This window comes from Littorina saxatilis, linkage group LG14 (assembly GCF_037325665.1).
Source record: "Littorina saxatilis isolate snail1 linkage group LG14, US_GU_Lsax_2.0, whole genome shotgun sequence".
Lineage (NCBI taxonomy): Eukaryota > Metazoa > Mollusca > Gastropoda > Littorinimorpha > Littorinidae > Littorina > Littorina saxatilis.
In genome coordinates this window covers 34,915,939-34,933,910 of record NC_090258.1, presented here as the reverse complement: position 1 = coordinate 34,933,910, position 17,972 = coordinate 34,915,939, and the positions used below count along the sequence as shown (strand labels likewise).

The 17,972-nt window shown below is 41.6% G+C and overlaps 1 protein-coding gene across 1 annotated transcript; it reads right to left on the bottom strand.

The window, feature by feature from the left end:
* Positions 1 to 3,424: 3,424 nt before the first annotated feature.
* LOC138947640 (protein HEXIM1-like) lies at positions 3,425 to 7,239 on the bottom strand. The gene has a single exon (XM_070319150.1). It carries the CDS (start codon positions 7,079 to 7,081, stop codon positions 6,197 to 6,199), a length of 885 nt encoding a protein of 294 aa, XP_070175251.1. The 5' UTR covers positions 7,082 to 7,239; the 3' UTR covers positions 3,425 to 6,196.
* Between the last annotated feature and the right edge of the window lie 10,733 nt (positions 7,240 to 17,972).

The following is a 17,972-nucleotide window of genomic DNA, read 5'->3' as shown; positions in this document are numbered from 1 at the left end:
TTGCATTTCAGCTTGGTGGCTTAAAAATTAATTAATGACTTTGGTCATTAAAAATCTGAAAATTGTAAAAAAAAATAAAAATGTATAAAACGATCCAAATTTACGTTTATCTTATTCTCCATCATTTGCTGATTCCAAAAACATATAAATATGTTATATTCGGATTAAAAACAAGCTCTGAAAATTAAATATATAAAAATTATTATCAAAATTAAATTGTCGAAATCAATTTAAAAACACTTTCATCTTATTCCTTGTCGGTTCCTGATTCCAAAAACATATAGATATGATATGTTTGGATTAAAAACACGCTCAGAAAGTTAAAACAAAGAGAGGTACAGAAACGCGTGCTATTCTTCTTAGCGCAACTACTACCCCGCTCTTCTTGTCAATTTCACTGCCTTTGCCATGAGCGGTGGACTGACGATGCTACGAGTATACGGTCTTGCTGAAAAATGGCATTGCGTTCAGTTTCATTCTGTGAGTTCGACAGCTACTTGACTAAATATTGTATTTTCGCCTTACGCGACTTTTTTTTTTTTAATGGAGGCTGTATTATGCGATAGTTCCATCAACTTATCAATCAAACAATATCAATAAGAAGCTTATATCGCGCGTATCCCGTGGGTACAGTTCTAAGCGCTTGTCGAAGAGTTGTCAACACAGGACTAACAGAAGAAAAAAACAACATCTACAGACGGACATAAACCCTATCACACACTAGCAGACCCTTATAAACATACAACAAACAACTGTTTAACAACAATGTACACATCAATAGCTAGGTCCAAACAAAATAATATTAAGCACACACAAAACACCTCTCACAGAGCACAACACAAGGATGTCATTTGGGGCACAACACATCGCGTCGAACATGAAAGTGACAGCCAGCTACGGGAAGAACTGAGTCTTCAACCTACTCTTGAACGCGTCAAGAGAGGGGCTCTGGCGAAGCTCAAGCGGCAGGGAGTTCCAGACGGAGGGGCCCGCGGAGGGGAATGCACGCCGACCAGCAGATGCGAGTTTCGAGCGAGGGATGTGAAGGCGGAGTGGGTCAGCAGCAGAACGAAGGGGACGGTCGGAGGGCTGGGTGTACAGGTCCAGGGAGGATTGAAGGTACTCGCAGGAGCTTTCTATTACATATTAGCTTTGCTTTGTGATTTTACCACAGCGCCGATGTCGGTAACGATATCTCCTCAGTGTCGTTGTGTTCTTGTGATGAAATATTTTATAGTTTAGCTTTCGGAAGCATGTCCGAGACTGAAGGGATGTCTCAACTTGAAAAACACCCTGTCGTCACGTCGGGGCCATGTTTTCAAAGTTCGATTTTAAACAACAAAATACCTTGCTCTGATTTATATGATTAACTTGAGCTGATTCGTTCTCCTGTAGTTCTTTATAAATTGACCCATTTCAATCAAATCAGTCTGAAAGAAAGGTGTCGGCCCAGAAACACTCAAAGTGGGGATGCCCAACATAGGGCTCCCTCCCTTTAAAATGTGTCCTTGTACGTTCCTTCCAAACACACAGCCAGCGATACAGTCTGGTGCCTGTCCTCAGAAGAAAAATATGTGTGTGTGTGTCAGTGTGTGTGTGTGTGTGTGCGTGTCACAGCGTAGATGTGTGTGTGTGTGTGTGTGTTTGTGTAAGTGAGTTAGCTTCATATCGTATTCGATGAGTGTAGCCGCCGCAAGCCAAACTAAAAGCGAGAAGCGATGGTCTGTATAGTGTGTGGCACTGAGCGAGTGAACCGTTGGATGATTGTGATGGTGGTGGGAGGGGCGACGGCTAGAGCTGCAGGAAGGACGGACCTTGACATTGGCTCATTATCAAGGACATGCGGTGTGATAAGTCTGGGTGTCTTTTGTAGTGTCAGTGTTGAGAGAGAGAGAGAGAGAGAGAGAGAGAGAGAGAGAGAGAGAGAGAGAGAGTATCAGTGTCTGGGTATAATATAAGCGTGAACTTCGAACGCGTGTGTATTCAGGAATCAGGAATCAGGAATTTTACGCCGCTTGGAACCTTTTTAGATTATTTGCGCGACGGGGGTGAGAGCGCACCGCCTATACGTTAAAAACAAACTAAGGACCTATCAATTTCTGTGTGTCCTCATAAAAACATCTAACATGTTACTTCAAGTAACCCCTAGTTTAGGACACCCCATAACCTATACAATTTCCTATCATTGTTTGAGGAGCTGGGGGGTAACGAGGGACGTAAAGCACCCAACATACACGCCGACCCCAGTCCTCTTATTTTAGCTTCCCTAATTTAAAATGTTTAAAAGCTGGCTTAAAAGTGATTCTCTAGATTTTAGAGCAGAGGGCCGCTTGTGGCACCTCTGCTTATTGCTGTTGAGAAAGCAGCAACAGATTTTGCCTGGACCACCTGCTCGTCTAGTGCATTCCACTCTGGTATTTTTCTGGACTTGAACACCCCCCCCCCCCCTCGTAACTGCCCCGTCTGCAGCTGCTTTTTTTTTGGCGCCAACCCGATCTGTCTGTGACAGAAGAACGGGTGCAGTGATCAACAACAGAACACTGGCGCCTGCTTTCTTCAGACTATACGTTATGATTTTAGAACTTCGGCAGAGATCAGGAAGCTTCAGAGGTTTTAGAACAAATGGAATTGTCTTACACTGACTCAAAGCAGTACTTACCGTATGTTTGTTTTCCCCTGTTGATTGTTTGACATGGAAAATCAATTTTACTGGGAAATTCATCCTAAAATGTTTAATCTCTGCATCAATCATACCAGAACAAAACAAAGGACTGTTGTTCTTGGGGGCCTGTATTGTAAACAGAACTAACTTTTAAGTTTCAGCGTTTTATGTTTTGTTTTGATAAGTCTTTCTTGCAATAATTTCATTCCTAATGGGAATTATTATTTGTGAAGTGCACATTTTTGGGGGTGATGATTGCTGCTTGTTCAAAGAGACCATGCAAATTAAAAATCCTACAGCTATCATACTTTCAAATATTCTTCAGCATTGACTTTTTTTTCAATTCACCAATTTTCCTTCTCCTCTGACATTTATTGCAATCTGTCAATGCATTAATACTTGTGCTTCTTACTTTCATGAATCAGAATAATCTTGTATTGTTGATAAAGATTTTCTTTCTAAATTTGTGCATGAAATAATTCACCAGTCCTTGATACTTAGCAACATGATATTTGGAAGACTTGTGCATGCGATAATTTTCTACCAAATGTCAGACCTTTTATTTCAAGTTTCAAACTTTTTTCTTTATTCATGTGGAATAATGCTCAAAGAGAAAAAAAAAAAGCTTTGCAGGACACACACATTGGATCCATTCACCAATGACAAACAAGCATTGCTACATGCATTTGCAGCACAGTAGAGAAACGATATATACATTAGAGCTAAACACACATCCACACATAAACAACCATATGAAGAAGGTTATTTGAGTTCAAAAGTGAAACATTTTATTTCAAGGTAACACAAAACTTGTAATTCAATAATAACAACTAGTGCCTGAATTAACGAGAAAAAACTCGCTTATCAGGTTCATTGAAAAAGGAAAGACTTTGGCAAAATGTTTCACAAATACTTGCTAGAATATAAAATATCAAGTTAATATGAAAACATATTAACTTGCAATTTGACATTTTTTGTTTAAGTTTTTCTTTTTTTCATAATTTTTAAACACGATTAAGGACAACATCAATGAGAATGCTCAATTTATAAAATGGCCAATGATTATTACACTTTTTAAATGCCCTAAAGTGGTAATGAGAATGAAGTAATTGTGAAAAACAATTTTGCACACATCCAATGCACATATATATCACGCCTAGAGTTCTTTCCCTTTTCAACATTTTAACACAAAAAAACTAGAAATTCAAAGAACAGTCATCAATTAGAACTTGTAAACGTAAAAAGAAATCACCCAAAGAATGCCAACATTTCTCATATATTATATATATATATATTTAAATCACAAACTGTCACATGATAGACCTTGGGGCTTGAAAGGGCCTGGACTAACAAAAATCCACTTGTGTATGCACAAAGGGTCCGTGAATTTTATGGATCAAGTTTTGCAAGGACATGTCTTTTTTTTGTAAGGAAAAGGAAGTTTTGTTTCAGTTCAAGTTAAGTTGCAAGAATGAAAAAAATGTTGACATACAGTGGCAACTTTTTGGTAGCCTCAAACACACGGCGACAATCAAACGGCAGAAACAAATCAAGTTGACACACCAATCAGATACAGAATTACAATCCAAGCAGCCTTCATCATGTTCATGATAGCTGAGTTCACCCATATATATATATCTCAAACATTATATGTCTTCTTCTAAACAAATTCTTTCCTTGGTCTCATATCATGCATCATCATTCTGCATTTGCAACAAAAAATATAGGATGGAAGTTTGTTGCACAGTGAAGAGTGGGAAACCTCTCTCGTACTCACACACATCAGAAAGGCATTAATATAATGAATTCAGCCATGCACAGTTACACTCCAGTTTCACCAAATGACATTGACAGTCATCTCAGTAAACTTGTAGGTGTACTAAGCTTCTGTTACACTGAAGACGGGCAACATTCAGTTTGACAAATACAGCAAATCTGCTTCAACACCACTGCCACAAAAAGCAAGCAAAAGTAGACACCACATCTTCCAAACATAAACAATAATAAAGTCAGACTTTACTTCTCATCAGTGCTTGCATTCAGACCCCATCCAAGCTTACATGAGGAAAAAAAAGCCTCAACCAAACATACTGATAGTGATACACTAGCAAACAAAGAATCATAAACTCACATCAATAGAATGTTAATAAAGTCAATCATACTGGTCTGCACAAATCTGTTATAAGCATATATCATGTCAGGGATGACCAAATCGTCCGCCCAAACGCCAGCTGGGCTAGTAGAAACCGTCTGGCACTGGCAGCTCACCCGGTTGGCCAGTAAAACTCCGGTCAAATGCAAAACAACTATCAGTTGTACTATTGATTTCAAAGCCATGTGAACACTGCAGACGTAGGTACTTCAAAACCTCTGCAAAAAGTAATGCTGCCATTCCCTAATGTATTGAGAACGAGGCTCCTACGAGGCTCCTATCTCAGACACACTTCCGACGTTATATTCGCATTGCAGCCAGGTTATTTCTACTTTCGCTACCGATTCCAAAGAATAACCTGAAGACTGATGCCCAAAGGAAGGTGGACATTTTAAAGTACAAGAAAAAGACAAAATTGATCATTAATAGAACACTGGTCATTGGAAGGATAGTGGTTGGACTAGTTTGATGTTGGTGGGTTTTATTTTGTCGAACACTTTCAAGAACACAAAGAGTTACTCGCCTGGCTGTGCAATTTAAATTTTTGACATTCAGTTTGGCCATCCCTGCTTGTGATCTTGCAGTTTCACTTTACATCACACTCACAGAGCTACCAGTATCAACATTCTCTTCCGGCCTTCCATACAAATCAATGAAACAAACAGTAAAACACCACACAATCCCTGGCCCCAAAACATCCGGAGAAAAAAACAGCTGTGAAGAACTGCTGCAGAAAAAAAATGTACAATAAAAAATTGTTCGGACAATCAGGTTCTACACGCATTCATCATCAATCCTTGCAACAACTTGACAATTACTTCAAAAAGAGTTCACACATAACCTTTGCAAAATAAGTGTGTACATAAAGTGTGATGACATGACAAATGCTGGTTTACGCAAGCAATGTGTTTAATCCAGCAGTACCCCCCCCCCCCCCCCCCCTCCACAGGAAAAAGTCGGTCAACTGCACCACCACTTTGGAAGTTGAGTGCGTGCCAGTCAAGTTGACGCCCCTCCGCTGAAATGGACTCGCCCGTCCCGACACTATAGTTTGTAAACACACACACCACCACGCATGCTGCCTTGCCGCGGTGCGGACAGACTCGTTGTCTGCTATAAACTAAATCCATATAAACGTCTTTTACGCACGAAAGTCAGAGAAAAGCATCACTGTGCAGAACTGGTAGCTCCAGTAACACACTGCATGAAAGTTTCTTTTCTGTGTAAGTGTTTCTTTTTCGTATCCAAGTCTGTCCAACTCAAAACGTGCGTGCTTACCTTCTGGAAAGAGTCAATGGAGATCTTGGCGGAACTAAGAGTTTGAAGACTGGTTCCGATTGCTGCAGGTAAACGAGTCACTTTTCCCATCAGCTTAACCTGTCCTAGCACTCATCGACAACGACTTTAGTACCGCTACTCATGTCCACATCGCCGAATTCCTCATTACTGCTGCCCAGAGAATTGACATCGGAACCCTCCCTCTCGTCGCTGTCATCATTCACCTCCCTCTCTTCTTCCCCCGACACCCGCTGCTGCCTCAACGCTCGCTCCATTGTCTCGCACTTCATTTCTAACGTTGCCGCCATACGAATTAAATCATCTCTGCTCATAGTATACAGCCGATCTTGATTAACGTTCTCATAGGTAGCGACGAACTCTCTGTCATACACTCCGTCCGCGGGGGCGGGCGAGTCTTGCGACTCTTCCACTGCCACAACTGCATCACCTTTATCGTCCGGTTCCTTCTCGTCCGGCAGGTCCACGATCTCGTCTGCGACGTCCGTCCCATTTTGTCGGACAGGCGAAGGCGGGACAGGTGACGGATTATTGCTGAGGTCAGGGGACACCTGGCTCTTGATATGATCCTCGATCAGGAACTGAGTGGTGTTGAACGGTGCCAGGGGGTGCCCCGATGCGAACAGGTCATCGCGCTTCGAAGACGCGCGCTGCGCTTCCTTCTCATCCAACACCTGCCGTTCGACGTAACTCAGGGTGTTGTACGGGCGATACTTTCGATGGTGGCGCTTGCCTCCCTTTACTCGTCGCTGTCGTCGACGCTTTCGGTGCTTATTGTCATCGTCGCTGCCGTTGCGCTGCCCGTTGTCTCCCTCCCCATCAGAAAAACTGCCGCTCAATTCATCCGAGTCGCCTTCTTTGGATCGGTCCAGATCTTCCCCACCTCCTTTCGATTTGTCCGGTTCCTCTTGAGAATTGAGGATTACCTCACCCAAAGGTTGATCTTCAGCCATTGAATAAACCGCTGTCATAAAGTCTTGTGTCAAAGTGGGTCAAATAGTCGTCGTAGTTGTAACAGGCCAGAGAGAGATTGAACAGCATCGATACCATATTACGATACGTTGTACGTTCGTCAGCTGCTCTGGGCCAACTAACGAATCTTGCGTCTGCTCGGCAGTTTCTTTCTATCGTGTGTTTTGCCTGATTCGTCCGCGATGGAAAAGTAGTCCTTTCAGCAAGTCTATGCCACTGTAGTACGGCAAAATCGTGATTGAAACAAGTCATGCTTAGCACTTCTCAGTAGAACTTGTTGTTGTTTATCAAATTAACAACGTTGAAAGAACATTGAGTGCACTGATATTGCATGATCAGAAAAAGATTTGACACAAGTAGGCGTAGGAACACGGTGAAGGGGAGATAAGCATGGAGACTGGATTGTACGTCAGTGGCCATATCATTACTGTGTGGAACAAGTTTACAAAAATCGTGGTACTGTGGATAACCCTTGGATTTTACTTCATGGCTGCGTCTCTGGGTGAAGTTTTATTAAAAAAAAAAGAACTAACAGAGAACAACAGAGTGAAGTGTGAATCCTCCACAAGGTTATCATTCGACGGTGCCACGTTGGTGACTCTCATGTCCGCCATTTGTAATTTACGAAGCATACACCAACAACAAAACGCAGCAGAACACTCACAAGCGAATAACCTTTAATTAAAGCGGGCACGTCCATTATAAGCAAAAAGAGTTTGTTTGCAAAGTAGTAATGTTACAGGCTGTCATGCTGATGGTGTTTACCGAAGGTTTGTGGTGAAGTTCTAACTTCGATGTAGGACGTACCAGTACTTTTCTGTACTAACATGCCCAACCTGAATAGAAAACATTCGTTACCCCCTTCCAAGCAGAATGAGCTACCTTTGTACATTTCCACCATCACGTAACGCGATTTTTCAAAGCCTTGAGACATTAGAGCTAGAGTGTTAAGAGTATTTGATTTTTGAAGCATACGGTTGCGACCGTTCGTTTGTATTGTGACCTTGAGCCATCTTTGATCAATGTAAATGTTGCCATGACCCTCGGAGTGTGTGTATTTCTGTCTTTTCTCGACTTATGTAGTTAACCCTCACACATTTCACATACCCTCATAGACTGGTAGTATTTGTAGCCCTAATCTTGCCTGATACCATGCAACTAACGATTTAGTATAATTATGTTGACTGACCGGGAAAAAATCAAGCAATCCTATACAGTATTATGATGGATTCTTGCTCATTGGTAAATTGTCTCCCTTGCACTGTATTTTACTCATACAGTACTTGGCTTTGAACTTAACACAGATTGTGAAAAGGGGAAGAAGTTTTCTTATCTATATCGCAGTGCAGTTTAATTAATAACTCGTTGAAGTTGTTACATTCAATTTCAAATACAAAAACCTTCTTACTCAGAAAAAATATTGAAAGTCCAGTGCAGTAGATTGATCAGTATTAAGACATTCATCAGAAGTGTAATGTTCAGTCTAATTCGGCAAATTGAAGTCAGTAGCTAAGAGGCTTGTTGACACAGGAGATGAACCACAGGTCCTTTGGCACACTGTCCAGTGGGCTGAACTATGAATGAGTAGAGACAAACAACTTGTACAATGATGTCAATCAATCAATCAATTTTAGGCTTATATCGCGCGTATTCCGTGGGTACAGTTCTAAGCGCAGGGATTTTTATTTTATTTTTCTATTTTTTTTTATTTTATGCAATTTATATCGCGCACATATTCAAGGCGCAGGGATTTATTTATGCCGTGTGAGATGGAATTTTTTTACACAATACATCACGCATTCACATCGGCCAGCAGATCGCAGCCATTTCGGCGCATATCCTACTTTTCACGGCCTATTATTCCAAGTCACACAGGTATTTTGGTGGACATTTTTATCTATGCCTATACAATTTTGCCAGGAAAGACCCTTTTGTCAATCGTGGGATCTTTAACGTGCACACCCCAATGTAGTGTACACGAAGGGACCTCGGTTTTTCGTCTCATCCGAAAGACTAGCACTTCAACCCACCACCTAGGTTAGGAAAGGGGGGAGAAAATTGCTAACGCCCTGACCCAGGGTCGAACTCGCAACCTCTCGCTTCCCAGCGCAAGACACCACTCGGCCACCCAGACATCCATGTATAGTAGTTTGGCTTGCTGGTTTCACACCAAGCATTATGTTCGTAGACAAACAGTTTTAATAAATACATCTATATCTTCACAACCAGGAAACAGTAACAAAGTGCAGTTTCATTACTGTTCTTTTCTATCCTTCATTACGACTGAAGCATCAACAGTGCACACAGGTGTAGAACTAGAAGAAAGTAGGCAACCTCATTCAAATTAGATCAGTCCTTGTAAATATGCATGTAAAGCAACAACGTAGATAATATTAGGTCATGTGGTGGGGGGAGAGGGGGGGGGGGGGAGCACGAGGAGGTATGGGGATGAGTTTTCGGACAGGTTGATGGGAGCATAGGTTGTTCGGTACAGAAATTAAGGCTATTTGCACCGATCACGTTTACGCAAGTTTCTTGCATATATTTGTCACAATCTTCCAGACATCACACACATTTTTCTAAAGACTGCTGCAGAATCTGAAGCACTGGGTTCAGCCATTACATATTTTGGAAGGGAACGTCCCACTAGTCCGAGGGTTCACTAGTCCAAGGGTTTACTATAGACGCTTGATTTTCCAGTTATTATACCGCCCCTTAAAAGGCGGTATATAGGTTTCACTGTGTCTGTGTGTGTGTGGGTGTGTGTGTGTGTGTGTCCGCAAATAGATATATCCGATGTTTGAGAACCGATTTCAATGAAATTATGTGTGAGGCTGTAGTACAACCCAGGCTCGATCCTCTCCATAATTCAGGTCGGTGGGATAACTAATTGACCCTCACGGCCAAAAGGAAACCCGAGGTGCTATATAATATGACTAAAAACTGTAGGCAGTTCGATCACGTAATTGTCCAGTAGGGGCGGTATCCACTATCCTGATAAATTTGATATCCTTTCTTCAGTCAAAATATAAATAACTAAGTTTCTTGGGGGAAATAGTCTGAGATTTCTTCATTCAAAATATAAAACACCACATTATCTTTTTGAATGAAAACAACTCAGTCTTTTTATGAGAATATTCTTCGATTTGGTTCCCACAGCAGTGAAAAACACACGCACGCACATCCACGCACACATACACACACAAAATAAAAACAAATCAAATTGAATATCCTTTGTTCAAGCGTTTATAGACAGTGAACCCTCGGACTAGCCCTCGGACTAGTGAACCCTCGGACTAGTGGACCCTCGGACTAGTGAACCTTCGGACTAGTGAACCCCTCTCATTTTGGAATGGTCCATAACTGTTCTCAGGGCTTCAGTACTGATATCGAGCTGAATAAGTGAATTAGATTTAGAGACAGGAAAGGCTAAAAGTACAAGTAAAACAGACTGTATTATCAAAGACTAGCATGATGGGGGGTGGGGGGGGGGGGGAGGCTCTGCTGAGGTGTGGCACTAAAAGTAATATGTGTGATTACCAGTCCATGAGGAGAGTTTTTGTTTCTTTGTTTTCTGAGTATATTTTAAAGATAAGATTAAGAATAAAATTCTTAAGATTTAGAATAAGGCAAGGCAAGGCAAAATTTATTTCAGAAACCCCCTAGGGTTACATGAATTTGAAGAGAAAAAAACATGGTTCATATTAATTGTGGAAAATGTTTAATCAGTAATACTAAGGCCAAAAAAAAAATAGGTGTGGTTAGGGTAACATAGCCCCCCAAAATAGGGTAGGAAGGTAGGCAATCCCTTTTTTTTTTTTAACTTTTTTTTCTAATGTGTACAAATTAAACCTACTTGACAGGGAAATAAGTGTGCGACTCGAGCGCTGTCGCTTTCATTGCGTTTTCTGTACACGTTTTTTTTGTTTTTTTGTGGTGTTTTTGACAAATGTAATAAAAAGTTATAGGGTCGGCCCCTAAAAATAGGGCAGGTCGGGTTACCGTAACCACACCTATTTTTTTTTTAGGCCAAATGGCAACGGAGCAATACATTTCATTTGACTGTGCTAACCTAGCACATTCAGTTGTCTTTTGCTCAGTCCGTTATCAAAACATTTGGCATTTGGTTGCGTAACTTTATGTGACCTTTAGTTTAGAGGACTGGGTGGCCGAGTGGTAACGCACTTGCGCTCGGAAGCGAGAGGTTGCGAGTTTGACCCTGGGTCAGGGCGTTAGCAATTTTCTCTCCCCTTTCCTAACCTAGGTGGTGGGTTGAAGTGCTAGTCTTTCGGATGAGACGAAAAACCGAGGTCCCTTCGTGTACACTACATTGGGGTGTGCACGTTAAAGATCCCACGATTGACAAAAGGGTCTTTCCTGGCAAAATTGTATAGGCATAGATAAAAAATCTCCACCAAAATACCCGTGTGACTTGGAATAATAGGCCGTGAAAAGTAGGATATGCGCCGAAATGGCTGCGATCTGCTGGCCGATGTGAATGCGTGATGTATTGTGTAAAAAAATTCCATCTCACACGGCATAAATAAATCCCTGCGCCTTGAATATATGTGCGCGATATAAATTGCATAAAAAAAACCCTGCGCTTAGAACTGTACCCACGGAATACGCGCGATATAAGCCTCATATTGATTGATTGATTGAGTTTACTGGCAGTTTTTTTTATACAGGCCTCTCCTTGACCTTGTTTACTGAAACATGTACAGTACATAGACTCTCACAAATGATTTCAAACATCACTGTTGACAACAGTAAGTTAATATATATTGTACTACGTTGCAAGCCCCTGGAGCAAATTTTTGATTAGTGCTTTTGTGAACAAGAAACAATTGACAAGTGGCTCTATCCCATCACCCCCCTTCCCTCCGTCGCGATATAACCTTGAACGGTTGAAAACGATGTTAAACACCAAATACTGTAAAGAAGAAAATGCTGGTAATAGTACTTAGCTGCTTCTATTATGATAGGCTTCTGGCAATACTGAATCAATCTCGGTGACAGTATGTTTTTCAGGACTGAAGTCAACAGTTTTAATTAGTCAAGGAGAGAGATGGTTTACCGTATTGGGCGAAACACAAGATGACAATTTAGTTGCTCAGGGAAAATGGACCAATTATCTTGGTACAATACCAGCTGTTCAAGAAGCGAAAATGCTGAAATGCAGTCATATGACAGCCAACGAGAGCATGATTCTTTACAAATAAGAAGAGTTCAGTGTCGCCCATTGCAGGGATGTAAAGTGGCTGAAGATAATTGATTTGAAGTGCTAGTTAGTAGTTTCCACAACAAAAGCAAGGGTTTGATTCAGTAAAACAAAATCTGTTTACTCATGCTGCTCTTCAGTGGTAGTGCTTGTGTACAGGAATAGTCTGCCGGTCTGTTTTGATCATTGCTCAGATGGCAGTACATGTATACGTACATGAAATGAATGCAGTATAATGGTTGGATAACCGTTGTTCAGTACATGAAATGAATGCAGTATAATGGTTGGATAACCGTTGTTCAGTACATGAAATGAATGCAGTATAATGGTTGGATAACCGTTGTTCAGTACATGAAATGAATGCAGTATAATGGTTGGATAACCGTTGTTCAGTGGGGTTATCAGCATTTCCTCATCAGACTGTCGGATGCATAGCTTGCAAGTAGGCTGCACAATCTATATAGACAGAACAAAATGAATGTGTGGAAAATGGTGTACAAAATAAAAGGGGAGGGGGGCTCCTTTTCCTGTATGTATGTTAAATGTGTTCATACCGTGAATGAGTAATGGTTTATTGTAAAGCCATTTTAGAGTGAGTGAAAGAGCTTTGAAGTCTCTGGATTGAATAAAAACATTCTTTGAAATGAAAGGAATAAGTGATGATAGACAAACTGAAATTAATAAGAACATTATTCATGACACCCCAATTCCGGGGGAAAACATTTGAACAGGCATGCACACGAAAGAAAGCCAAATCGCTCAACAAAAACAGGGAAGTTGCATGAGACTAATCGAGAAGAACACACACGTTGCACATTTTGTGTCACTCTTGTTTTGTCAATATGTGGTTTAATCGTTTGATTCTTTTTGTTCTTACCGGGAACAGGAGAGGGGCTCATTTTGTTAAGACATTTGAGGAATTTATGTCACTGTTATTTATAGAACCAGTTATGGTAAACAACCAGGTACGGTCACTGTCTTTGTTACCACCAGCTACAGTGAAAGGTACACAAAATCGACACAAATTGTACACACGAAGGGAGGCAACTGCAATCTTGCATTTGCATACGGCCACTTTCGACTGTGTCAATCACCTCATTACAATTCACTTGAAGCAACTACTGTCATGTATTTATTTCAGGGCTGCAAAGGGTCGAAGTCGTTTTCCTTTCCATTTATGGTTTACGGCGGAGATTATTTTATTGTAACTATGTAGTCGTTGTCATGACACTGTTGATTGATTTTTTTTCTTCTGATACTGAATTGCAGTTGTCGTTCTTGCGGGCACGTCATTGACATGAACCGCTGATTTTTGTCTATGTCACTCGTGAAGAGATTTTGACAGTACACTAGCCAGCCATTTATTTCTGTATCAAAGCGCTGCAGTCTGTTTATAGTATCGGTCACTTGCTTCAACCCTGAATTAGTCTATCCACCACAGGCACATGACACGGGAGGGGAGGGGCTGTCGAGTCTTCTCCAGTCTTGTAATCGGAAGAAAAAAGTAGGAGGAGAGCTCCCTCCCCCTCCCCTTCCCCACCTGTCCATGGTCATGACTGTGTCTGTGGCTTTTACTTTCAACGCCCTTTCTTTTCCTGGTCGGACTTGTTGGTGTCCTCCCCTTATCTGGTACTCGCTATGAAGCTGACTGTGCTGTGACTGAGTGAAAGCACTTGTGTCGATACACAGACAAGTGTGTTAAAACGACCCATATGTACTCTTGTGCCAGCTGCCGTTGTGTTGTGTACAGCCAAGGCCAGCTGAGTGTTGTGTGTGGCGTATACATTATTACCGTGCTAGTTCTAACAAAACGTGAAAGTTGAAAAGAAAATTCCACATGGCCTATGATCTCTCTCTCTCTCTCTCTCGATCTCTCTCTCTCTCTCTCTCTCTCTCCCCCCTCTCTCTATCTCTTTCCCCCTCTCTCTCTCTCTCTCTCTCTCCTCCCTCTCTCTCTCTCTCTCTCTCTCCTCTCTCTCTCTCTCTCTCTCGCCCCCCCCCCCCCCCCTCTCTCTCTCTCTCCAGCCTCTTCCTGGGATTTGTTTCTCTCACTTTTGCAACGTTCATTGTGGAAGTGGGACATTGGTATATATCCGTAGTTCACATAGGTCCAAGGTTGTGGGAATCACAAGCTTTGTTATCCAGATTTGGACACTGGAAGAAGGGTCAATGAGTCGATACTTTGTAACGCACGATGACAGCAGTATCTTCAGAAACTTTTACTCCTCTTTTGACTACCTATGTAGCCGTGTGGCGATTTCATGTACTGTTGTCCCTCTCTTTTACTCCCTGTCTATTATCTTCCCCTGACCCAAGTTGTGTCTCCCGCTAGGATTATTGTGTGTTGTAGCTAATTGTAGGTGTGTATGGAGGCTGGTTTCTTATTGGTTGATTGTTTGAACGGGTGCGCGCGTGAGTCAGAATAATAGCGTGGGCTAGAAGAGTACCCGGTGTGATTTCGAAGTGTGAAGACGTGTCAGTGTGCGTATCTTGGATTGTGATGTTTTAGTTGTAGTTGAACGATGTTTGTGTTTCTGTAATAATCAATGCAAGTAGTGTAGTTTGGGCCATTATAACTGTATTTTGGCGAAGGAGTGATTCGAGGATTGTTTAGAGAGACTTTGTGTGTGTGTTCAGTTGAACAAACGTTTTAGAGCTGGGTTTATATAAGCGAAGTGACTTTCGACCGGGATCGTAATTCGAGTTCCGACGAGTTGTGTGCGGCTGTATATTGAGGAAGGAACTACACTGCTTTCTGGTGTACGTTAATTAAAAGTCACGTTATCGCAACCTCTGTCTTGGCATCTCATTTATGCTTCCTGGCCTATTTCCCCCCTTCCACTCCACCCGATCACACCTATAAGAGAAAAGGCTTAGAATTATAACGGCAACACAAAGATAAACAAGTCGCGTGAAGCGAGATCAAAACATTTAGTCATTCTGTCGGCCTGAATTTCAAAAGATCACAAATGTGATATGTTTGGGACGAAAGGGAGGATGTCATATATATATATATATATGATATATATATTTTATATAGGCAAATATTTAAAAACAATCTCCTCAAAAGTTTTTGTGATGAATATGAAATATGATTATTAATGATGATCCAAATATGTATATAAATATATTAAGTCACTTTCACTCAACTGAGTGTCACACCCGCTCAGTTTCGTGCTTGCTTCTAAAACGTCTACCATGTACTGTCAGTTTTGCCATCCTCTGATGATATTCTTTCTGTTTCTGTCTGAGTCAATTAATCACACACGAACTGACACACACAAACACACCCATTGTTTGTAAATCCGGTACGATTTTCCATACAGTGTTTGGATCTTTGCTTAGATGTGTTTTTGGCTCACGTAAGTGAAGCCTATGCGATCGTAACTTTGTCTGTCTGTGCGTTTGTGCGTGTGTGTGTGTGTTTGTTTGTGCGTGTGTATGTCTGTGGTAGAAACTTTAACATTTCGTCATTTGAAGACGTCACATTATGACGTAAGAGGGTTAGACGTCACGCGAAGGAATTACTGAAAGTCTCGGTCATTGTTATTTTGAGCGGGCCGAGACTAGTTGGCAGTCGTGTCCCTGTAAGTAGGCTACATGCAGACAGACAGATCTAGATCTAGTGTCTCGCTTTCTTGCACAGTGTCACCTATGCTTACTCTGTGTGTGTGTGTATGTGTGACGGAGTGATTGAGTTTGTGTTACTGTTTGTCGATTTCTTACGTGAGCCTTGAAGGCTTCGCCTCTTGTTTTCTTTCTTTTCTTGGTTTACCAAGCACATCCTTGTGGGGCATTTAATCATAAAGCGTACATTATATATATATGTACACTTAACCTAACATACATCATACAAGAAATAAACATCAACGTCAGTTTCCACACATTAATAATGCTTCCTTCAAAGTATGTGGAACAAGGCAGCAGATAAAAGCATAGCACAAGGCGGAGGTTGAAAGTAAGGGGGAAAGAGTGCACACAAAAAAAGAGAGAGAGAGATGGTTAAAGAAAGCAGGGAAGAAGAAGAGAGCGGAGGTAGCAAATAAAACATGTCAAAAAGGAAAAGGGAGTATTGAAATATGCATCTAAGTTACACTTGGCCAACACTGAAACTTTGTGAAACCGTCCCCTGGCATGTTACATTTCAAAAATGTGTTTATATACTGCTTAGATGTGTGTGTGTACGTGCGTGCCTGCCTGCGCGTTTGTGTGTAGCCTACGTGCGTGCCTGCAAGCGCGTCAGTGTGTGTTTGACCTTGTGTGTGTGTGTATGAGTGAGTGCGCGCGCGTGTGTGTGTGTGCATGGGAATTGTCCACGAAATCGCGGATTTCCGCGAAAAGGAAATTACGTTTCAGCGAGAGAAAAAAACATTGTCCGCGGCAAAAAAAAGGTAAATTAAATTATATATTGTCTCTCTATCCATTATTTGCTTACACGAGAACTATCAAGATATTGGTCTAAAATGCTCAAATTCGTTTTCCTCCCCCTGGTCCCCCCAACGGGGCTCTGCCCCTTTACCCCGCCGGCGGCCCTTGGACCTCGACCTATTTTCAGAGTTTTTTTTTCTATTTTGGAATTCCCATGCCTGTGTGTGTAGAACGATACCAAGAAAACTACGGGACAAATATTTATGAAACTTTACATGTGCATTTTTTTCTTCTGTATATCCTTTGATGACCTCCGTACATTCAATAACCACCAAAGTCTGATAACGTCATAACGGTGCTTGTAAGTGGCTTTTTTTGTTTAAACTCGGCACTTCCCAGTTTTAAATAATACTTGTATTCAAAGGTTGTGTTCTTTTTTTCTTTCTATCTTTTTTGTGTCTGTGTGTGAGGGGGGGTGCACACGTCCGGTGCTAGCCTTCCATGCTCATCCTTTGTTTGATTGACCTATGTCAAATTTCTAGGTTACTGTCATGACAAAAACAATGGATGACAACAGATATATCCTTACCCACCCCCATTGTCTGCGAAGGGGAGTCAATCAAGCATTACATTTTGCTCTTCTTGTTTTCTTCCTTTCCCTATCTCAGAATTTCGATAAGGTTCAGTCATTTGATGGGGTTGCCGGCAGTGTAACCTAAAATGCAATCAGTTGGAGAGATAGGAAATCCTCATCCTAAACATGTCGTCATAATTATGGCCTAAGAGAAATATAAAATATTCATCGAAAAGAAGTTGCTGCGATTTTGGCTTCCATTCATTATGGGATTCTTCGTAGCTTCAAACCATACACATGCACGGGCGCAGTGGCCTAGTGGGTAAGACATCGGCCTCCTAATGGGAAGGTCGTGAGTTCAAATCCCGGCCGCGACCGACTGGTGGGTTAAGGGTGGAAATTGTTCCGATCTCCCAGGTCAACTTATGTGCAGACCTGCTAGTGCCTTAAACCCCCTTCGTGTGTACACGCAAGCACACGACCAAGTGCGCACGTAAAAGATCCTGTAATTCATGTCCGAGTTCGTTGGGTTATACTCGGAAACACGAAAATACCCAGCATGCTCCCCCGGAATCGGCGTATGGCTGCCTGAATGGCGGGGTAAAAACGGTCATACACGTAAAAATCCACTGGTGCAAAAACATGAATGAACGTGGGAGTTTCATTTCATGAACAAAGATGATGAAGAAACCGTACACAAGAATGTTGTCAGTGATTTTTTTTGTCG